The sequence below is a fragment of the Macrosteles quadrilineatus genome, unplaced genomic scaffold (genome assembly GCF_028750875.1).
Source record: "Macrosteles quadrilineatus isolate MER2022 unplaced genomic scaffold, UCM_ALF_1.0 Scaffold_4__1_contigs__length_99947679, whole genome shotgun sequence".
Lineage (NCBI taxonomy): Eukaryota > Metazoa > Arthropoda > Insecta > Hemiptera > Cicadellidae > Macrosteles > Macrosteles quadrilineatus.
The window spans coordinates 59,708,335-59,732,901 of NW_026542597.1; the positions used below are offsets into that span (position 1 = coordinate 59,708,335).

A 24,567-nucleotide genomic window follows, 5' to 3' on the forward strand; every position below is an offset into this window, starting at 1 on the left:
CACTATTTCGTGCCTTCACGTTGCAAATCTGGAGTGAGACAAAGTAATTAGAGTGAGACAATGTTAACATTGTCTCACTGATGAGCGAATTGGCCACTTTGCTTTCTCAAATCAGTGAGAGAACATGTACATTGTTAGGTAACTGTAGGAAAAGATAATTCCTTACCAAAGTTTTGATAAGCAAACATGCTTGTTCCTATGTTGAGATAGACCCGTTATCTGATGGGTTGTGCAGAGAAGCTGTTCAAGTCTGGGTCTAGAGCACTCAGAACTGTTCCTATGAGGTGCAGTGAGCCCGTCACCAACACTTGATGGTCTCCCGGCTGACTCTCGATGTGCTTCAATGTGGCTGCCACTGATCCAAAAGTCTTTACCTTAAACATTATTGAAACTTGAGAAGTAACAGTATATTACGCTACAAGGCCGGGAAGTAGGTTTTTATGGTACAAGCATAGCTTACTTTCATGGGAGTGGGGAGCGAGCCAGTCTAGTGGTAGAGTGTGGGGCTTCGGTGCCCAAGGTCCCGGATTCATATCCTGCCAATCACCGATGGATCTATGATATGATAATGCCGCAACCTTCTAGGACTAACCTGAAGTAGTAAAACAGTTCAGGTCTAAAACTAGCGTCATAAGATATAAAGGTGGGACAGAAAAAACATGGGAGTACCGTTAACACCTTCTAGGGTGAGATAAAATACGATACTTTTTGCCTCACTACTAGTAGCAAATATAAAGGGTAAGTGCAATACAATGTTGTGTTGCCTTTTAGGGTATCAAATAATAATAACTGCTCGCTTAAAAAAATTCTAAAATTACTAATTTTGATGACAACAAAGGATAGGCTTCTTGGTTACGAAATCACAATAGCTTGCTTTTAAAAACAACTCGAACAACAGAAGTACAGTAACTAAATTAATCCAAATCCAAATAATCTTTATTTGTAAGTAGCATATAACATACATAAATAGTGTGTAAATAGTGTAATGTGAACAGATTCTTTTAAAATATTATTGAATGGATAAAGCACACTGTTTTAAATTTATTGAAAAGTCTAACATGTATCTCAGGGTCGGTTAATCGGAACGTTGTGAGGCTTTTGGTGTGTAGAGACAGCAAGGTTAGCCCCTAGAGGTTAGGTTACTTCCGGTTCTTACATCTTGATTTCTACTCTAGACTAGACTCAGAAGAACTCCCATTCTCTTAAAAAATAAGTAAAAAAGGCAAAATAGAGCCAGCGACTTCTTCACTAAAGTGTAGAACAAGTGAAACTATGCTATATTCCCGATCATTACTTTATTTAAATTATGCATTTACATTTAAGGTCTTCAGGAAACTCCAAGAACACAGTGCAAGCTTGTTTATACTTACTTATACTTATACTTTTCAATGAAATGGCGACCATACAAAGTAGGTATTTTAAGCCAAGTATGAATGGAGATGAGTGGCGGGATCTTGTAGCCTTGTTAGTGACTAAGGCCGAAATATTCCTTAGACACAGCTGTTAATTAATGTTAAAATTTTGTCATTGGTGTTTTCAATTTTGAAAACAGGCTCCCCAAAATATTTCAAATCCGATTTTAAATTTGTGTCTCAGGGTAGTTCACGAATGTCTCGTTATTCTTCGATCACATTGCGTATACCTCATCATGTGACCACAGCTTATGGCAGGGCTTTTGTTGTTACCGCTTGTCGTCTGTGGAACGGCCTACCCCCCTACACATTAAGACCCTTGAAAAACGTTCCCAGTTTGTGGCGGCACTGAAAAAGCTCTATTTTGAGAAGATGGTCTCGGCTGGCGTGTCCTAGGGCTACTGTTACCTAGCGCGTTTGCTGATGCGTGTATGCGAGAGTGTGTGAATGTGTTTTTCTATTTGTTAAATTTTTATGTTTTTTTTTTAGATATGTAGGTACTTGAATTGTTAAATATTTTATGTTTAATTAGATTAAGTCATCCCTATGTCACATTATTTATGTTATATTTTTAATGTCAGGTTAAGTGTAAGAAAGGGCCATGTGGCCCTAACTTTGCCTGAAAAAATAAAGGATTTTTCATTTCATTTCATTTCATTTAATTAATAGCCCATACAGCTAATGGCAACTAAAGGACCTACAGTTTATAGTGGAATCCGAACCACATTTTTGCCATTGGTATATACGAATTGGTCTAATTATCAGGATAGTATGTACTGCGGATAGTCGTACTCATTTTTTAGCCACAACAGGAGCTAGTTTGAGACAATAAAGTATAAACCTAATAATAAAATACTTAAACATGTACCTTTAACTTTATTTTTCATATATTTTGTCAAAATTCTGCAGGTTGAAAGACAGAAAACCAATTAAAGTTTGTAGTGGCATAAACTCTTCTAACATGTTTTCTTACCTCATTAGCAAAGACATTGGTTTGTCTCTCAAGACCCAGCCAAGTTTTCTTGTTCTCCTCACATCGGTCCAGCTGCTGTCTTGACGTAACCATGTGATTGGTCAAATCTGAAAACCAAACCAATACATCAAAGTTATATTTGATTAATAAACACTGGGAAGCAGCTAAACTGTGCTTTAGGTGGGTAGACAATCAGTTTATACTAGAAAAAAAGCAGCAATAATGAGTTCGGATTTATATCTCAAAGTCATCCAGACATCTTCCCAGTTTGCAACTAAAAGTCACAAATTAACATTATGTATTGAATTTAGTATAGTCTACAGTACTTCTAAATTATATTGCTCACTCTCAGTGTTGTAATCTTTAAATATTCAAAATACTTTAATACTTTTCAATGAAATGGTGACCATACAAAGTAGGTATTTTAAGCTAAGTGAATGGAGACGAGTGTAGGATGAGTGGTGCGATCTTGTAGTCTTGTTAGCGACTAAGGCCGACTTATTCCTTAGACACACCTGTTAATTAATAGCCCATACAGCTAATGGCAACTAAGGGACCTACAGTTGATAGTGGAATCCGGACCACATTTTGCCTTGAAAAGGCAAAATATACGAATTGGTCTAATTTTCAGGATAGTTCTGCGGATAGTCGTAGTACTCAATCGTGCGGACATTAATCCACACCAGGGAGAATCGCATCCACAGTGCATGCCTAAAAATATCCACAATTCGTAATCTCCTAGTAGCTGGATTACAGGACGACGCCACCCGTCCCTGTTATAAATGATACGTAATGTTAATGTTTAACTGTTACCTGCAGCCTTGGTGTCACAGGAGAGAACATTGGGACAGAACAAGGCACTGTCAAAGTGACAAGAGACAAGAGGAGACAACAGCTCCGAGGCATCTCTGTCACCCGTTACATTGTAGATGAGGGTGTGGCGGCACTCACCCCTGAAAACCAAACATAGTTAAAATACTGGGACGTAATGCATGTTATAGAGTCAACTCTCTAAACGATAATGCGACTGCTGAGTGCCTAGTAACCAAAAATAATACTAAATTTAAACTATAAACTAAAAAAAATTAAAATTTACTAACGAGGTCTTGCTGAGTATTCCTTTATTGAGCATTCACACTTATCAGTACCGTAATAGACATTATAAAAAAAGATTATTGAATACCCAAACTTCTTAATTACTCTTACAGCCTTATTTGGGTTAGAATAATGATAAGTAACAAACTAGGTCTTTTAATGCACTTTAACTATTACTGCACTGTTGTGCAACTGAAAGTTGAGGGAAATCAATATGACGATTTTGTTAGTCCTGTTCAGTTTTTTTTTTCTAGGACGCTAGGCACGAGCCTGGGATTGTTTTTCACATTACTTCAGGCTAGACCTAGGGGTTGCGGCAGAATCACTTAGATAAAATCCATTGTGAATGGCGGGATTTGAACCCGGGAACAAAGTCCCGCGCTCTAACCACTACACCAGCTCGCTCCCTTGAATCCTGTTCAGCTAACACTGCAAGACACATTACAAGTATTTACTCACCTAGAAACAATATTATTGGTTGCTTGATGAAACCACTGAGCACACAGTTCTATGCTCTCCATGGTGTGAGCCCCGTCCAGGTAGTAAGTGCAAGTGCCGTGGATAGACTTCCTCGTCAGTATCTGGTATCGGCCCGGCCATGAACAGTGTTTCAGCCCCTCTGCCACTGGATGGCTGACTGGGAATGCCTTGGCCACACCCACATAGCCAGCTTTACTTTTGTCTGACACACAATTAGGATTAATTAAATTAAATAACTAAGTTGATGAGCGATTCGCTTAAAATGAGAGAGTGAATTTTCAGGAATTAAGAAGTACAAAAAAAAAATTAAAGAAAGATAAGAATAGTACAGTATATAGATTATCCAAGTTTAGTGAAAAGAACCTCATTTAAATAGGAGAAATACCTTAAATAAGAGTCTAGAGGTTTCCACTAAATATTATTGTTTAATTTATCATACCTACTTTTAAAAGTAATTAACAATTAACTGTTTAGAGCAAATAATTTTTTTTTTTTACAAGTATTTATTTACAATCTATTCTATACTAGAACAATAAGTAAATTTAATAATCATTTTATCATGGGTTAGTTACACTCCATCAAGTGCACTAACATACAAAAAATTTTAAAAAGTTTAACTAAAAACGATTTGGAAGGTCTATTGGGTTAACTCTTTTGAGCCTTATGTAGCTTCACTATTATCGAGAAGGTTGAACCACTTTTGTTGGAAAAGCCTAAAAGAATGTCCCTTTGTTTATTTTTCTCCTCTTAGCAACCAAAATTCAATAAAACTATTTAAAACATCTGTCAGCTGATAGATCTGTCAGCTCACTACACAAGTAACAACCATGTCCAAATAGACAAAACACTTTCATTCGTTCACCAACGATTTTGTCTCAGGGAAGAAATAATAACACCAAATATTAAACCATAGATAAAACATACTCCCTTAGTAGATTTCTCATCCTTATGGAATAGCTGAAGACAATTTTATTGTTAGTTCTGTACGGTTTATGTAGAGGTCGTGTTTTGTTTACAATTTGTTTCCCGTTATTACAGCCATTTAAAACCTCGTTTAGCCAAATAATACGATCAAATCATAAACAATAACTTGTCCCCTAGTTATTTATAGAACCAAACAGTAAAGTAGTAAAAATCAAGAAATTAACCCCAAAATAATAGAAACAAAGTTTCGTCGACACTAGCGCCCAGTGTCACGTACATGAACTAGACACAAAAAACGTGCTTCAAAATTTACAATGGGATGAGAAGTCTACTTGTGTTGGTTAGTCTATGATTAAACCAAGAAAAGAGCACAAATTTTAGATCTTGAGCCTTTTGAAATGTTGTGATATTTGTTCAAATTAGGACCTACAGCGTATACATTAGGAGATTTAAGGTTAAGTTTTTGCAATGGAACACTGCTGCATTTGGTTTAGTGGATAAGAAATTTAATCAGTATATTTTCACTTTTCAGGTTAAGAACATTGAATACAAATTCTTATGCTACAAAACAGAAAAAAACCTAAAAAAGACTTCCTCTTCCCTCTGCCTAAAAAACTTATATATAAACTGATGCACTAAATTATTTATAACTTCAAACTTCATGTTTATGAGCATTTTGAAATGCAATATACAGCGACTAAAGCTTACCAAACACGTTTCTGTTCTGCCAAGCATTAGCTAGCTGCAGAGCCAGTGATGCATTGATCTGTTGAACTCGCCCTCTCAGTCCCACACTCATCTCCTGTCCTTGCCAGTCATAGGTGCTGAGTGGTGGCACCTCCCACAGTGGACACTGTATAGACACATCAACACAGTTACATGATAGCTATAGAGCCAGTGATGCATTGATCTGTTGAACTCGCCCTCTCAGTCCCACACTCATCTCCTGTCCTTGCCAGTCATAGGTGCTGAGTGGTGGCACCTCCCACAGTGGACACTGTATCGACACATCGACACAGTTACATGATAGCTATAGAGCCAGTGATGCATTGATCTGTTGAACTCGCCCTCTCAGTCCCACACTCATCTCCTGTCCTTGCCAGTCATAGGTGCTGAGTGGTGGCACCTCCCACAGTGGACACTGTATAGACACATCAACACAGTTACATGATAGCTATAGAGCCAGTGATGCATTGATCTGTTGAACTCGCCCTCTCAGTCCCACACTCATCTCCTGTCCTTGCCAGTCATAGGTGCTGAGTGGTGGCACCTCCCACAGTGGACACTGTATAGACACATCAACACAGTTACATGATAGCTATAGAGCCAGTGATGCATTGATCTGTTGAACTCGCCCTCTCAGTCCCACACTCATCTCCTGTCCTTGCCAGTCATAGGTGCTGAGTGGTGGCACCTCCCACAGTGGACACTGTATCGACACATCAACACAGTTACATGATAGCTATAGAGCCAGTGATGCATTGATCTGTTGAACTCGCCCTCTCAGTCCCACACTCATCTCCTGTCCTTGCCAGTCATAGGTGCTGAGTGGTGGCACCTCCCACAGTGGACACTGTATAGACACATCAACACAGTTACATGATAGCTATAGAGCCAGTGATGCATTGATCTGTTGAACTCGCCCTCTCAGTCCCACACTCATCTCCTGTCCTTGCCAGTCATAGGTGCTGAGTGGTGGCACCTCCTACAGTGGACACTGTATAGACACATCGACACAGTTACATGATAGCTATAGAGCCAGTGATGCATTGATCTGTTGAACTCGCCCTCTCAGTCCCACACTCATCTCCTGTCCTTGCCAGTCATAGGTGCTGAGTGGTGGCACCTCCCACAGTGGACACTGTATAGACACATCAACACAGTTACATGATAGCTATAGAGCCAGTGATGCATTGATCTGTTGAACTCGCCCTCTCAGTCCCACACTCATCTCCTGTCCTTGCCAGTCATAGGTGCTGAGTGGTGGCACCTCCCACAGTGGACACTGTATAGACACATCAACACAGTTACATGATAGCTATAGAGCCAGTGATGCATTGATCTGTTGAACTCGCCCTCTCAGTCCCACACTCATCTCCTGTCCTTGCCAGTCATAGGTGCTGAGTGGTGGCACCTCCCACAGTGGACACTGTATCGACACATCGACACAGTTACATGATAGCTATAGAGCCAGTGATGCATTGATCTGTTGAACTCGCCCTCTCAGTCCCACACTCATCTCCTGTCCTTGCCAGTCATAGGTGCTGAGTGGTGGCACCTCCCACAGTGGACACTGTATCGACACATCGACACAGTTACATGATAGCTATAGAGCCAGTGATGCATTGATCTGTTGAACTCGCCCTCTCAGTCCCACACTCATCTCCTGTCCTTGCCAGTCATAGGTGCTGAGTGGTGGCACCTCCCACAGTGGACACTGTATAGACACATCAACACAGTTACATGATAGCTATAGAGCCAGTGATGCATTGATCTGTTGAACTCGCCCTCTCAGTCCCACACTCATCTCCTGTCCTTGCCAGTCATAGGTGCTGAGTGGTGGCACCTCCCACAGTGGACACTGTATAGACACATCAACACAGTTACATGATAGCTATAGAGCCAGTGATGCATTGATCTGTTGAACTCGCCCTCTCAGTCCCACACTCATCTCCTGTCCTTGCCAGTCGTAGGTGCTGAGTGGTGGCACCTCCCACAGTGGACACTGTATAGACACATCAACACAGTTACATGATAGCTATAGAGCCAGTGATGCATTGATCTGTTGAACTCGCCCTCTCAGTCCCACACTCATCTCCTGTCCTTGCCAGTCGTAGGTGCTGAGTGGTGGCACCTCCCACAGTGGACACTGTATAGACACATCAACACAGTTACATGATAGCTATAGAGCCAGTGATGCATTGATCTGTTGAACTCGCCCTCTCAGTCCCACACTCATCTCCTGTCCTTGCCAGTCATAGGTGCTGAGTGGTGGCACCTCCCACAGTGGACACTGTATAGACACATCAACACAATTACATGATAGCTATAGAGCCAGTGATGCATTGATCTGTTGAACTCGCCCTCTCAGTCCCACACTCATCTCCTGTCCTTGCCAGTCATAGGTGCTGAGTGGTGGCACCTCCCACAGTGGACACTGTATAGACACATCAACACAGTTACATGATAGCTATAGAGCCAGTGATGCATTGATCTGTTGAACTCGCCCTCTCAGTCCCACACTCATCTCCTGTCCTTGCCAGTCATAGGTGCTGAGTGGTGGCACCTCCTACAGTGGACACTGTATAGACACATCAACACAGTTACATGATAGCTATAGAGCCAGTGATGCATTGATCTGTTGAACTCGCCCTCTCAGTCCCACACTCATCTCCTGTCCTTGCCAGTCATAGGTGCTGAGTGGTGGCACCTCCCACAGTGGACACTGTATAGACTCATCAACACAGTTACATGATAGCTATAGAGCCAGTGATGCATTGATCTGTTGAACTCGCCCTCTCAGTCCCACACTCATCTCCTGTCCTTGCCAGTCGTAGGTGCTGAGTGGTGGCACCTCCCACAGTGGACACCGTATAGACACATCAACACAGTTACATGATAGCTATAGAGCCAGTGATGCATTGATCTGTTGAACTCGCCCTCTCAGTCCCACACTCATCTCCTGTCCTTGCCAGTCATAGGTGCTGAGTGGTGGCACCTCCCACAGTGGACACCGTATAGACACATCAACACAGTTACATGATAGCTATAGAGCCAGTGATGCATTGATCTGTTGAACTCTCCCTCTCAGTCCCACACTCATCTCCTGTCCTTGCCAGTCATAGGTGCTGAGTGGTGGCACCTCCCACAGTGGACACTGTATCGACACATCAACACAGTTTGTATTTAGGAAAAGATAAGTTTTGGCTGTCTGGAATTCTGGCTAAGAATTTTTGCTCGAATCACAGGGTTGGTGAATAGAGCTAGTGGTATCACGCACAGGTGTCATTGTGACCCATGTGATATTTCTATTTTTTGTATTTATTGCTGCAAAACAGTTTGTAATAAATAAAGAATTTTCTCTCTCTCTCTCTCTGGTAAGGGTCTCGAGCATCAGTGTAGACTCTCGCTCATCCGGACTAATGCGGCGAACGTCCGGTCCTGATTACGAAAATATCCGAACTATCGAGAGTCGAGCAAATACAGTACTGTAGGCCTATATAGCAGTTTTTTCAATTTTGTTCCAGGTACACAGTATTGATAGCCCGGCAAATGCAGTTCCACCGGTAATAATTTTTACCGCCGTGTTATCCGATTTTTTTATCATCCGAGGTAGTCTCGGTCCCGTTTAGCTCAGATAATCAGACTTCTACTGTACTGTGCCACTAAAAAAAATCATGATTGCCAATCCGGACTAGCGGGATTCCGGACAAGGTTGATCTGGATAAGCAAGAGTCTACTGTACTTATAAAAAAAGAAAGTTAATTTGAGTATCTCTTTCCAACGCAAACATTCTGTGTTTTAAATTTGAGTGACAGTGAAAAATTCTGTTTGTGTGTGTTTACTGCTTCTTGAGTAAGTGGGCCCTTTCCCATCCAGGTAAGCCAGATAAGTGAAAATCCTCTAAACTTAAGCCTTTGTGCTCAATGTTACATCCTTACTTGTCCTGAAATTCATGTTAGGTGGATTCCTTAAGAAATGCAGTGGTATGCTGATTTCCACCAATAATAACACATTTTAACACATTGAACCTTTTGTTACCAAAGCAGTTTGTGGAATTACAGCCACATTACATGAAATGCTTGAGGATTTACAGACCTTCCTCTCGACAGCTCGCTGGTGCAGCACGGTTGCAGCGGAAGGGGGCTGCGGACTGGTGAATGCCAGAGTGCCCGGCTTCATGATTCCTCCTTTCTGCCAAGCAATATCTTCTATGGTGGAGCCCAGAAGGCTCGTATGGTCTAGTCCAAGCGAAGATATCCCCACCACTGCTGGTCTCCTAGTGATTGATGTAACCACAGTATTTAACATCACTATAGTCTTTATAGAGTAATCTTGCAAATAAATTAGGTCTGATGGCTCTGTGTTGCTCTAAATTGAATAATTTCTCAGTTCACTCCTGGCAGGCTAACTGCCAGATTACCCTATTCTAGCAATAGTACCACTACAACTTAAATACAATAAAGGAAGAAGGAATGGATGAAGAAGTCCCTTGTAGGGGTGAAATATCAAGTTTATTGTGTTGTGAACTTTTTGTCTACTTTTAACTACTTGGAACTCTTTTCTTAGGTATCCTACACTCTTCTCCATTCATACTTGGCTTAAAATACCTACATTCGTATTGCAGCCATTTCAAAGTAAAGTATTAAGTTGTTTGAATGTAGGCCTATTTCTAAGCCAGTGGGGTTTGTTCCAAAAAACTAACCTCATTACAACAGGTACTGTATAAACACTATGGACATGTTTGCATAGCAGAGTTACATTAATGTAATATGCACCATAGAATAGACAGTAAAAGGCTGATTATTTAATCTGGAAAAGCTACCTACTCAGCAATACTTAGGTGAAAAATCCAACTTTACTTTCGACCAGAAAAAGGTGTGCACCTCATTAACCACAGACTACCTACCGCACCATACAGCTTCAGTTCATGGTACGTCTATCTGGATTTTATGCAACTGAATCTAATGTGTCCATTATATTTGAGTAAAAATAATAATAACTAGTAAGTGTACATGTTGCTCGAATTTGAGCAATTGCAAAGTATTACAGGAGTGAGTTTGCAAAGTATTCAAAACTAATAACAGTCATATTTACAATGAGTTTAACAGAGTCAACTCAAAGATTACCGGTGTGCAACTCAGACCATGTTTATCCTTGTTATTGATAACCCTAAAGCATTCCGGCCGGTTTTCTCCTTCTCAAAATGCCTCGCTGTACAGGCAACACAGGTCATTGATAGAGGGCCAATTGAGAACGAAAAGTCGTTTTGGGGTAGTGTTAGAGCGCATTTGTAACCTAATAGTTGAGATTGTCCAGGGTCAGGTGCTGACTGTAATGAGTTAAGCCTATTACACGCGCCACTGTTCTGTAGCTGCGGTCGTTATCACGATTACGCCTCCTGTCTATGTTTCGTTGTCGTCGCTTCGGAGGCATTTAAATGAAAAAACAACAAATAAACAAATCATAGCTACACAAAAGAACAATAAATGCACAAATTTAAGTTATAATCATGCTAACACGATCCGTCATAGCGACACAAAACAACGATAAATACACAAATTTAAGATACAACCATACTAACACTTGTCTTGAGGGTTATGTTTACACAAACTCAAATAGCATTGTTTTAAAATGAACGTGCTCAACGCATTTCATTGAATTGAAAAATAAATAACAGCAATTAAATTATACAGCTGATCAAAATGTAAACAATTATGTTCTTCATAAGGATAACATGGGAACTTTCAAAGCCACTGGGGCAGAGCCCAAGGGCCTTTATCAAAAATGTAAGGCCAGTTTGCAAATCTACGTGACACGCTCTTTTCAATGAGACATCAATGGATAAAAACGGTTTAGAAATGGCGGAGGAATTCAACCGACAAAGTTTCATGTAGCGTATTAATTATATAGATTTACCTAAACTTATTTAATTTTAGACAAATTTACAATACACACCTTAAATTATTCTATCTTTGCTTTATAGATTTGCAATAAAACTAATACATACTGCTTTTGTGTGTCAAACTGATTATGTAATTAATGCAGTAAAATAAAATAATTGTAATTTTAACAAATCAAACTCACTTGAAAACATTGGTACAGTCATATTCTCCGCCAATTCCAACTTCGATGATAGCCACATCGACTTTCTCCGTGAGAAAAACGTTAAAAGCCATTACTGTGAGGAACTTGAAATAGGATGGCATATCATGTTCATCATCCTAAAATATTTGCAAAAATAATTAGTTAGCCTATCATGTTTTGAATTAAGAGCCCCCCCCCCCCCACGGCTGGTTACCACGTAAACATGGTCTTACAAAAAAGAACCTCGTGGCATTATTAAAGTGTTTATCGAATTGAGATAAACTGTAAAATATTCACAAAGATTTAAACTATGCCCTGGATGAACTGAAACTTTGTAATTGTTTATTTAAGTATTTACAGAATAATTTTGAAAATCTGTAGATTAGTCTTTTTCACATGCGATGTTAGCTTCTATATAATAGTTAAACATAAATTTACCCCCATCCATTGCAAGCTCTGATATGTTGTGAGCACAAAAAGCACACAATCATTGGAAATTAATTAGTTTTAGAGTGTTGAGAGCTTGTACTGTAGAGGCATGTTTAGCCTCCATCTTGAATTGACCTCTAGTGACAATTATTTTTAATAGAAACCAAACAAGTCAACAATAATTTATATGTCACAAATTATTGTTGACTGATTTCATTTTCCAAAGTAGTTGTGGCTCCAGGGGAAGGGTATGATAGACCCATGATATCTTGAGAAAAAATTTAAAATACAAACATTTTAGTAATGATTATAGTTTGTAGTACATAAAACCTGAGCCTAAAATAATAAAGGCAGCCAGACCGTTTTAGATAACCTATTTATTTTGCTATTTTAATTCAAAGGAGTCTACAAACATCAATTTTTAACATTATTTTAATTACTGAGATCTTAAAATCTACAACTATATACACTAAATATATTTTTTCTGAGAATGACTCAGTCAAAGCTGAGCCAACTATCTACGCCACGGCCAACCATTCCGATTGTCTACAAATTTTTTTAGACTAATAGATTAATTTTTTCCAGTTTCAGTCAAATGGAGTTTAGTTTAAAGGGGTTTAGCTGTAATTAGTAACAAATTTGCAATAAATCTTGATTCATTTTCACCTTATTATACATAAGTTATCCTGGTGTATTGGCATCGTATGAATCTAATCTCACAACACACCACTTCAGTTTCACCGTACCTTAGCGGCAGCAAGCTTGTTATACACTGTCCAGAAGTGTTTGGTGAACTCCGTCTCAGACAGCGGTGCCTGGTTGATGCGGATGCGCTCGCGGACGGCCACCAAGTGCGGAGAGGAGAAGAAGCCTGTCTTGTAGCCCATCTGACGGAGGATGGCTTCACACATAACACAGGTGGATCCCTTCCCCTTGGTGCCAGATACATGGATCACGGACAGCTCACGGTCCAGCTTGTCCAAACTTACCCCTGATCTGAGAAAAAGGTAATTAGCGGTAGATATTTAGTTTTAAGTGTTTCCGTAGCTTAAAATATTGTTTATTGTAATCTAACTACTACTGTTTGCAATCAATACTTAGACAATTGACGATCCAGTACACTTAATAACTAACTGCCCTAAACAAGTTTCAAACTCGATAGCTGCGGTTTTGGAATTTCATCTATGTTGTTACAGGAGTATCAAATCCTTGCGGTTGCAGTTTTCACTCAAGTTCAGCAATCCTTAGAGTGGTTGGTAACTGAGAATACGTGTACACTACTTGACTATGTTATGTTATGAATAATGATTACTTGCCAGTTGAACTGAAAGTAAAAGTGTGAGATTAACGTTCCATATTACACCTGATCAGTCTAGTCAGACATGATCGGTTACAATAATGTTATTCTTTTAACAAAAGTTTTATCCGATTATTGTTATGTTTTAGTACATAAAAAACCATGCATATTTTAGGAATAAAATACAGGCCAAGCAATCTTTTGGTCACTTTTAGTGTGTTTGTTAAAACAAATTCATAATGTTAGGACAAGGTTGCACTTAGATCGCCATAATAAATTATATTGGTTCAGTTAGTACTTAGGTGATTTTTTTTTTATTTAAGAGTCTACAGTGGAATGAATAAATTGTATAAAGATATATCTATAAATATTATATGCACAAATGTATGTCCATGAATTCTTTCGGGTATTCCAAAAGGGGAGTTGTTGATGATAAAATATTTGAAAATAGACATGCATAAAACAAATTACGCTTGATTACTGTGAAAATTTGTTTACTAGTTACCTTTCAAGATATTTTTTTGTTCTGATAACATTATTTTCCTGTCCAAGTGTCTTGTTGGCTCGTAATTTTTGTAAAAGTTGAGCATTTGTTTGTAACGAATTCAAAGCTTCTACAGCCTCCTGAAACCAAAATTTGGAGTAAACATATTGTTAAAATAACATCCAACCGTAATTTGATAACTATTCCTTAACTATTACTTCTTTGTTAGTAAAATACAAGATTTTTAAAACTGAGGGCGTTTTTTAAGTAAGGACCAGTTTTATATATGAATTGGTAGTTCGCTTGTATGCCGCAAAGAGGCTCCTCGCCACTTACTGACATCATTTGTGAACAGAATGACACTATTTGAATCTCTGCAGCTGACATGATGTACGCTTCGCTGTGTGTTTTTTAAATTGTTTAAACCACCCAATCTCAGGCCGCTTGCGAGATAAGGTCAGTGATAAATATTTATCACAAGAAGCATATCCGATGCTGGCATTCATCCACATATGACAGAAGTGTATGATCCTGATGCAATGATAGCGAGGAAAGTTCAGATATAGACTAGGGAGTAAAAATGGCTGTGAAAATGTTCATCTTGGAACGAGTTGTGTTTTTGGTGGGTAGAATTCTCACAGATGACCACAAAGGGAAAAGGATTTCACGGCCATTTTTACACTGTATAACCCATTTCCGCACTTTACCCTCACTCGGGCTATAGCCTTCAGTCATCTGGCGATAAATAGCTGCATCGGTTATGTTTCTCGTAATCAAAAAACTTATCACTGACCTTATCTCACACACAATGGGAGATTGGATGGTTTACAATTTTGTTTAAACACACAACGAAGCGTACATGACAGCTACAGAGCTGCAAATGGTGTCATTCTGTTTACAAATGATGCCAGTAAGTGGCAAGGAGCCTCTTTGTGGCGTACTTAAGCGAACTACTGATAATCGAAAAAGACCCTTACTCTAAAACTGGCCTTGTAGAACCCCTGATTTTAGTGTGACATTTTGTTACCAACATTTGAGAAAAGTCAACACATTTGAAAGTGTGTGCAGTACCTGTATTAGAGTTTTACAATCATGTAACGTATTTGAAGAGTGTTGGTAGACTACAGTGTTTGTTACTTAACCTATTCAAAACAGGTCATATTTATTGTATAGAGAAACACTTCCAGTTAATACTTCTAACACATTGATATAGAAAGATCTTAGATTCATTTCTAGATATTTCTAAATTAAGTAAGGTTTACAAAGATAGAGGGAATGAATTATTTATCCAGGGGTATAGTAGTGATTGAATTTCCTTGAATTGTAGGCCACAATTATATTTGAATTATAACAACAAGAAAGGTTTATAAAGGTGTTATAGGAACTAATTTACATAAGAGCAAGTTACAACTAAAAGTTTGAGTTGGTCTCGACCCAAATCTCATTTTGTCATTTGGGATTTGGCAGTCAATTAATGAAGTTATGTAACAAAAGGCTGGGTTGGAATAGATAGTAAGTAAAACGATCAGCGATTTGACCGGTCTCTTAAATTTAAAAATGCCAATGTTTTGGTAAATATCAGTTATTACACTACGAGTTAGCATGGTATATCATTATGTAACATAGCATGACATTATTTTACTATAAGAGTTGTAACTTGCATACCTGAATTCCAGATGACATTGTGTTCCAAGTATTAAAACTCTGAAAAACTTAAGTATATTTACTCAGAAAAGCTCGTAATATAATAAAACTATGTTCCTTTAACTTGAATCATGTCACTGAGAACTTTTGCAGTCAACAAAAAGTGGTTCAAGGATAGCTACTAACACAAGCCAATCAAACTAAATCAAAGAGTGGGCTGTCCAGTATTGAAATCTTTCTCAACCAAGATTGGACAAACTTATGTTTCCAATCAGTGATAAAGCAAAGAATCTCAATTTAGAAGATAAACTATTTCTGATAGCAACTTAATAACTACTTCCTTTTAAAAATTAGATTTATGGTTGATGCAGTATCTTAATTTGACACAACAATCTTAGATAATTAAACAAAACATACAAATTAAATTGCCTACAATTTGTTACTTTGTGATAAGAATTTTTTAATGTGTCCTGTAATTTAATTTGAAAAAAAAACTGCAATGGTTGTTGGAGTTACCCCTATTATCCCCTATTGCTACAGTGCCCCTTTTTTATTTTTTTATTTTATACAAGCTACTAAAAGATAGTACAATGACAATTAAACCAGACTTTTGTTACGTAACAACGTCTAAAAGCCAAACAAAAACCAAAATCAAGTAGTTACATTCTGTTAATCTATTGTTTTATGTGAACCAATATTATTAGGCTACGCCCTACCCTTCATAGAACTTATCTGTGTCACAAAAAGGAAAACTTGCAAAATAAAATCTTCTTACTAATATTATAAATGTGAAAGTTTGTGTGTTTGTTTGTTTGTTTGAAGTTCGGATGAACCTTTTGAGACGCGGTTTCCAGCAATGAACTCCATTTGATCAGCCCTTTAAAATGGTGTGCATATCAACCTATGCTTACATTTAAGATTTTAAATTGTAGAAAAAGGAGGATAGCAGCTAGCTTACCTTGAAAGTGTGGGTAGGCCATAGAACAAGTAGAAAAACATTGTGCACACAATATTTCGTCCCCTAAGGGACTTTGTCAAGTCTTCCTTCCTTAGGGGACGAAATATTGTGTGCAAAATGTTTTTCTACTTGTTCTATGGCCTACCCACATTTTCAAGGTAAGCTAGCTGCTATCCTCCTTTTTCTACAATTTAAAATCCTGGCCTAGAGCCTTTCCTTAAACAAAACTTACATTAAAGATTATGTAGGCTACCTACTCCTCATGTACCGTCCCCTGGTGAAGGTAAAAAATGGTAATGCTTTCAAAAAGTAGTTTTCATACATATAATTTAATGTGAAAGGTTTGAATTTTCTCACGGATTTAGTTAAAAAGATACTAAGCCGTTTCCACACCCGTTTTTTGTCACCCTGTATATATATATATACGTCCGTGAACGCGATAACTTAGGTAATTTTTGTCGGATTTTGATGAAAGTTGGTCTAAAGGTGTAAGGCAGTATAAACTTGAATGAGTTCACGAACCAGCATGATCGGACCATGGGAATGGGGTTTTACGCAGGGGTTTATGGGGGGTCGCCGGATTTCTACCCCCGGATATTTACCCCCATGAAAAAACGCCTACGTCACTTTGACGTCACATGTATGGGGGTACATTTCCGACCGCAAACTTTTAGGATGGATAAATTATTATATATTCAATCAACTCGCATTTCACGGTTTACTTAACAGTTGTAATTAATCAAAATGCTAATAAACCTGATACCGGAACTTTACCCCCGGAAATCTACCCCCGGACATCTACCCCCAGACATCTACCCCCGGACATCTACCCCCAGACATCTACCCCCGGACATCTACCCCCGGACATTTACCCCCAGACATCTACCCCCGGAAATCTACCCCCAGACATATACCCCCGGACATCTACCCCCGGACATCTACCCCCGGACATCTACCCCCGGACATTTACCCCCAGACATCTACCCCCGGATATCTACCCCGGAAATCTACCCCCAGAAATGTAACCCCAGTGGTCAAATCATAAATGTCCGACCCCGGAATTATTTATTTCTGACCCCGGTAATCTACCCCCCCTGCTAAACTACGTATCGGCCAATATTCATTGTTGTAGTTGATTTTAGTAATTGGTTTATAAAAATAATCAATGGCTCTTTGTTTGATAATTACCCTCTAATATCTAGTATTAAGCATGTGATATGTCGTTGTCTTGTTTAATGTCATCTATCTTCCCAATTCATTATGCTGTAACTGATTTAGGTGTCATTTTTAAGCTTAAAATTCAGTGCAACGCAAATTGTAATTAAAAAGGATATTTTGATAAAGGGCTCCAAAAGTTTAACCCATAAGCATTTGATTTATTTTCAGACAGTGATTTAAATGGTTAACCAATTTTCACATACACTCATAGCTAACGGCACATGTATGAGCGCAGATCGTTAAATTTAAAACATATCACTGAAGGAGGTTATTTTCTGATTACTTGTGGTAAAAATGCAATTAAATGTTGATAAAAAGCCTGCCACAGGTTGATTAATGAATTAATAATTTTTTCACTATCAATTACCTCCCTAGTAATACGCAATAGCATAATCCCTATGTTGTAGACACTATCCGGAGTTTTACATTGGCTAAAAAGTCTAGTTGTTTACACGAATAATTAATCGTAAAAAATAAAACATAAACACATTTTATGATTGGTTCTGGTTGTCAATGCTGGTTGTGAAATAATGGAGAATAATGTAAAAGAATAAAATTGGATATTTCGGGATAGGGAAGGTATTTTTACCTCATGGTTCTTTTGGTTTTACGAATTTATTTTAATGAAATTAGAGTGTAGTATGAACATTGCTTAAAATTATATATTTTTGGTCATTTTTACGTTTTATTCATTATAGAAGCCAAAACAAGTCTTTATCTCTATTTCTGCCTTGTCTGTCAAGGCCCAGAAGGCATTTTACGTGGCCTTCTTCTCAAAAACTAGAGTATCGATCGAGATTCGATTTAAATAGTCTTTTTGGATTCGGTGGATTGACACGAGTAAATTAAGCCATTAAAATATGGCCTCACTACTTTTGAATTAAAATAAATTTTGTTCAAACCCCCAATATTTTGCATTTTTGTCAAGTTTAGGCTACTCCTAATGTTTACCAGTAATTTATGATATACTAATGATTTGTTTGGAGAATACGACATCAATGAAATAACGAACAGCTGTGAAAGATAAAAAGCTGGATAAAGATGATTTTTTCTAGCTGTCACTGGAAATTTGTTATTACATTTTGTTTACAAATACTTCAACCATTTCCGATAAAACCAAGTAAGATTATAAACGTTGTGACTCACGTAAATAAACGGATCAAATAAATCGTAAGTGCAATAATATGTAACTAGTGTACATGTTGCTCGAATTCGAGCAATTGCAAAGTATTAAAGGAGTTATTTCAAAATGAATAACAATGAATATTTACAATGAGTTTAAATGAGTCAACTCAAAGATTACCGGTGTGTAACTAAAACCATGTTTATCTTTGTTATTGATAAACCTAAAGCATTCATCCGGCCGGTTTTCTCCTTCTCAAAATGCCTCGCTGTACAGGCAACACAGGTTATTGATAGAGGGCCAATTGAGAACGAAAAGTCGTTTTGGGGTAGTGTTCCATCTCTTGTTCACAGATGCAGACGATCTATTCTGGTCTTCAACCTGACTTAAAAATTTAACTGATTAGTAATCTGCTCACATTTCACCTTTAAAACTGTTAGCCTACTGTATAGTGTGGAAGTTGGTCAACCATTGGAAGCACCTTCTAGGAATAAATCAAAGGCTTAAGGGTCAACCTTTTGAAGCCCTAATCAAAATATGCTTTTTAATTACCATTTTGCTCTGCGCAAGATCTTAAGCTTTAAAATGACACCTCAATCGTAACAATCGGCGAAGTAGGTCGGGTGAAAAAGACTGTTACAGCTTATTGAATTAGGAAGATAGATAATTAAACAAGACAATGACATATCGCATGCTCTATACTAGATATTACAAGACAATGCTTAACCGAAGAGCCGTTGATTTCCGGGGGTAGATGTCCGGGGGTAGATGTCTGGGGGTAGATGTCCGGGGGGTGGATGTCCGGGGGTAGATTTCCGTGCTATGGCAAATCACTTTATAATCAAACAATTACATGTTAATCATTTAATAATATATTGGGGGTAAATTTCCAGTCGCGGGCTGTTTCTTGACCGTGTATAGGCCCCGCCTCTCATGACGTCAAAATGACGTAGGCGTTTTTTCATGGGGGTAAATATCCGGGGGTAGAAATCCGCTACCCCTTTATGGGGTATAAAATTGTTTTTTTAGCGAATTTCCCATATAGGGAATAAGCTATTACCGTAGTACTCATAGTAAGACCTGGACCCGGGACCGATTTTTTTTTTCGTTTTGAGGTCCCTAGAGGCCAAAAACATCATCCGTTCAAATTCATATATATATATATATATTTATATATATATTTATATATATATATATGTGTCCGTTAGCGCGATAACTCGAGCAAAAATGATCCGATTTTGATGAAATTTGGTACAAACGTGTAAACCTGCGTTTATTCGAACGAGTTCGCGAACCAGCATGATCGGACCATGGGAACGGGGGTTTATGGGGGCTTTTATGGGGTAAAAATGGGTTTTTCCAATTTTTGACCCAAAAAACATAAAATTTTGCAATTTCTTTCCAAACTATTTTGTAGAGCTTAAAAAAACAAATAATTTAGTATATTGAAGCGTTATAATGCGCCTAATGGTTACGGAGAAAATTCCAAAAAATTGTTAATTTAAAATTCCCATGTTATTCTTATGGAGAATAAGTAAACTGTTGTAGTTTGCTTGTTTATTAACATATTTTGCCCAAATTTGGAAAATGTTTTTATTTTTTACTAACTAGGCCTATTAACATTTTACATAAAAAAACACTTTTACCCTCCCTGTTGCAGCAAACCTAAGTATGTGTAAAACTGATTCTATTTAAATAGGGAATAAATGTTATATTTTTAAGGAGACATTTTAGGGTAAATCCAATCAGGCAAATAGAAATTCGCTTAGTCTGCAGGTTTGCTGCGGCGGGGGTATTTTTCATTTTGACCCTCAAAACAAAGCATTTTTCTCTACTTAGACCTTTTTAAAGAGCTTAAAAAAACAAATAATTTAGTATATCAAAGTGTTTTTGTACGGTTATTGGTAACAGATAAAAATCAAAAATTTGTAAATTTAAAATTCCTATGGTAGGCTATTCTTATGGAGAATATTGTTAAGTGTTGTTGTAGTTTGCTTGTTTATGGATATATTTTTATCAAACTTGGCAGATTTATTTATTTTATACTAAGCTATTAATATTTTACTAAAAAAATACACTGTATTAGTTTCCTTGTAGCAGCAAACCTAGGTACTCATCAAACCTCATGTTATTTAAATAGGTTTAGTTGAAAATCAATTCAGACAAATGGAAATTCGTTTAGTCGGCAGGTTTGCTGCGGCGGGGGTGTTTGATATTCATAGAATGATGGTAACCTAAGGCTGCCTCGTACTTAAACTGTTATCACTCTTTTTAACTAGTTATGTTTGTAAAGAAATTGACATCCTTTTATTTGGCCAGTTAAGACAGTTTTAACTTGTCGTGATTGGCCAAAAATAAGAAAACTTCTCTGTCTTAAGTTAATTACTTTATGATTCCCACACACCCATTCCACTTAGGCCTATATATGCTTTTTCTTTCTGTTTAATCTAATATTGTTGAGTTTTTGTAGTGGTCGAACAATTTCAGTTTTTAAAAATGCAATTGTTCCATACCGTACTCTATGGATAAACTTATGAATGATTTAGAAAATATCCAGCCACGAGAGCAAATAAAATAATACCTCTCTTCTCTTAGCTACAGTAGGTAGGCTAATAAATACCTACATCAAGATATTGTGTAATAACAAGTTTTGGAATACATTGGTTAATCCAACCCAATGTGGTGATGCCTAATTTCTTCATGTTTAAATTACATAGCCACACGACCCAGAGTGTGCTGTTGCTGCAGAAGAAGGCACTAAGACTGATAACATCCTTTGGCCCTACCGACCACTGTCGGACTATTTTCAAAGAACTTGGCATTTAAACAGTTTACATTCAGTGTACATTGAACACCCTAGTCCTTCTGAGAGAAAAAAAACATAAACGGCTTTTTAACCAGAAATATACAGCACAACTATGGGACCCGCAGAGCTTATGACCTGGATGCACCCCGCTGTCGACTTAGCCATACACTGAATTTATACCCATCGCTAGCGATAAAATTATTCATCACGCTACCGACAAGCATCCGTACCCTAGAATCAAAACAATTCAAATTCGCACTTCACCAGAGCCTAGTCAGTAAGCTAATGTACTTGACCAAAGAACTGATTGACGAGCCACTCGCCTTTCCAAAAAAAATCCAAGTCACATCCATCAGTTCAGCTTAAATTGTATATAACTTTTATGTTTATGGTGTTTTTAAGTTATAGGTTTTTTATGCTAACTATCCAGCTTTTGTTGGTCAAAGATGAAGGAATCAAGTATTTAAGTTACATAGTATTCATACCAAATGAATGTTTGAATTGTTTTGTTTCCATTGATAAAAACTGTTTATTATAGCCTAGTGCGCCCTTGTTCATGTTAGTTTTTAGTTGTACTAATGGTTAAACCCTCTAAAGGCTAGATGTTCCTGCAGACTCAATAATTTGTGAATTTGTCTACTAATCTGATACACCTATATTTACTTTTATACTAGCCAGGCCTGCTCTGTAAATTAATAATGAATGATAAATAACGTAGGCTTAAATTAGGCAATATTAGTGTTTATTATTTACAGATAGTGTAACTAAATGGTCGTTATTGAGTGACTCTTCTCTTCCCAAAATCCCAAATACCACCAGACATATTCATAGCTGATAACTATTGGTAGGCTAAACTCTTTCTTTAACTGTGTAAAGTGAATTATTAGAAAGTCATAGGCCTAGTGGAAACCAACCTTAGCTCTATTGATTTGTACTTGCATTACTATTTAACTTAGTAGGCCTAATAAGTTTTCAACATGTAAGTAAGGGTAAAAAATATCACCACAACACCAATATAGGTACCGTAGGCTAATAATGAGGTAGGACGAAAATCAATTATTTCATCTTGAGTGTTTTAGTTATTTATTAACTCCACATTATGTAACACACATTGTGTTGAATAAATTTCTTCAAAAGTACAGCAGACCTAGGCCTACTGGACATATTAAATTTACTGTAGGCCTATTGCAAACTATGTTTGCATATTTTAAATAAACCGGGGTTTTAATTAAATTTGTATAAGTAATACTCAAGTACACAGCAATCTTATCATCTCATTGACATAACTTAGTTAACTTAAATGTTACCTTATAACCTGGGTTTCTTCCAACTGGTTTGTTGTGGAGCTTCATTATAATATTTCTTTGAAGAACAACCCTTTGCCCAATTTTCTTTACTTCTATGCGTATAGACATTGAAAAACAGCTTGATGTGTTCATACATCAAACAAACAATTGATAAGTAATATGCGTGCGTTTGAATTTCTTTGTTTTATCGTTTTTCGTTTTTGTTACCCGAATTAACCGGGTCAATGCCGTTTGAGGTTATCCCACGTTTTCCAATTTCCATGTTGTTATGTAAACAAGCAGAAGCAACGAAGCAACCAAGCAACCGACATAACAACACGTAACATCATTTCCGTCTGCTACCCGCCAAAAGAGTACCAGAAAATGCTACAAAAGACAGTATTGGGGATAATAATATCAAGCGCGTTGACTCTATACATATATTTGTGAATATTAGCTATGTGTATTAGATGTGTTATCATGTATGAATAAATGAACCATTTACTTTTGATTGCACAATATATATCAACTTTATATGCAAAACTTGAAGCCCTCTTTTATTTTAGCCGCCATGGGAAAGTGCCTCCGGGGACAGGATGTTGTCCGGGAATGTGTTCTGCGTTAAAAACTAATGATAACTTGGCAGTTGCAAAGTATGTCATAGAGGGGATGTTTGTGGGTAATATGTAGGTATATATAGTCAATGGTGATACTTTTAAAACTTTAATACTTTTAATTGAAATGGCGACCATGCATCGAACAAGACTTGACATGTTAGTGACTTGACATTTTGGTTGAGTGCTTTAATGATTGAAATTTGCCTGGTGCATGTCTTTGCTTTAGGGGTATCATTGACAAAATTCGAGAGGTTATCCATCAAGGCACTCCCATTCCCAACCGAGTTAAATGGGGTGTCTAAATTCTCTAACCGGTTCCTTAAATACTAAAACCATAGATAAAACATACTCCTTGAGCAGTATGTTTTATCTATGCTAAAACGATTAGTCTCCAAGAACGGGCAGTTCCGTAACGTTTAATTATGAATATTACGATAAGTACGACCTGGGAGTTATGGTAAATTTCGTCGTGCAAAGATTTCGTGTAGTGCCAGTGTCCTGGCTTCAAGATACTATCCGTCCTACCATTGCCTATTGGATACTGAAGTAGACGTCCCATCTATGGACCAGTTGTCAACAATTTTGCATTTAAAAAAAATCATTGTCGTGTGAGCCAGTCCCAGTCACAGAAAGCGCTAGTGACTAAAATTCCATTTTCTACCTTATTTTTATCATGCTGGTGTGACAGGTTGCCGAATGAAACTACAAACTTTATCAAATGATTAATTTATTATAACAAAATAACTAATAAGGTACCATCCTTTTATCTGTATATATAAAAGGCAAAGCCCTCGCTGACTGACTCACTCACTCACTCACTCATCACTAATTCTCCCACTTACCATTTACCTAGGAGGCTGAAATTTGGTACACTGATTCTTTAGGCATTAAATAGGCAAACTAAGTTGTTTTTATTCCGATCGGACCAAGGCCACACTAAAAAAATAATTTTTGTAAGATAAATCTTCAAGTGGAAATTAATATTTACCTTAACTATAGTACTTTATTAAGTGG

At 37.6% G+C, this 24,567-nt stretch overlaps 1 protein-coding gene across 1 annotated transcript; it reads right to left on the reverse strand.

Moving 5' to 3' along the window:
* Positions 1-95: 95 nt before the first annotated feature.
* LOC128992961 (folylpolyglutamate synthase, mitochondrial-like) lies at positions 96-23,153 on the reverse strand. The gene is made up of 24 exons (XM_054416708.1): positions 22,958-23,153; positions 13,923-14,041; positions 12,867-13,116; positions 11,692-11,828; positions 9,703-9,883; positions 8,652-8,761; positions 8,414-8,444; positions 7,982-8,041; positions 7,838-7,897; positions 7,694-7,753; positions 7,550-7,609; positions 7,406-7,465; positions 7,262-7,321; positions 6,830-6,889; positions 6,686-6,745; positions 6,398-6,457; positions 6,254-6,313; positions 6,110-6,169; positions 5,966-6,025; positions 5,593-5,737; positions 3,940-4,162; positions 3,199-3,338; positions 2,386-2,492; positions 96-374 (listed from the first exon to the last, which is right to left on the reverse strand). Exons 1-24 carry the CDS (start codon positions 23,087-23,089, stop codon positions 216-218), a joined length of 2,454 nt encoding a protein of 817 aa, XP_054272683.1. The 5' UTR covers positions 23,090-23,153; the 3' UTR covers positions 96-215.
* Positions 23,154-24,567: the final 1,414 nt, after the last annotated feature.

What these genes read in the sequence shown, in the direction of transcription:
- LOC128992961 (XM_054416708.1), bottom strand. Translation starts at nt 23,089, where the DNA reads ATGAACACATCAAGCTGTTTTTCAATGTCTATACGCATAGAAGTAAAG. An exon ending in GGCAAGGACAGGAGATGAGT is followed by an intron (nt 6,890 to 7,261) that starts GTGGGACTGAGA and finishes GTGTCTATACAG; the next exon opens with TGTCCACTGTGGGAGGTGCC. An exon ending in GGCAAGGACAGGAGATGAGT is followed by an intron (nt 5,738 to 5,965) that starts GTGGGACTGAGA and finishes GTGTCTATACAG; the next exon opens with TGTCCACTGTGGGAGGTGCC.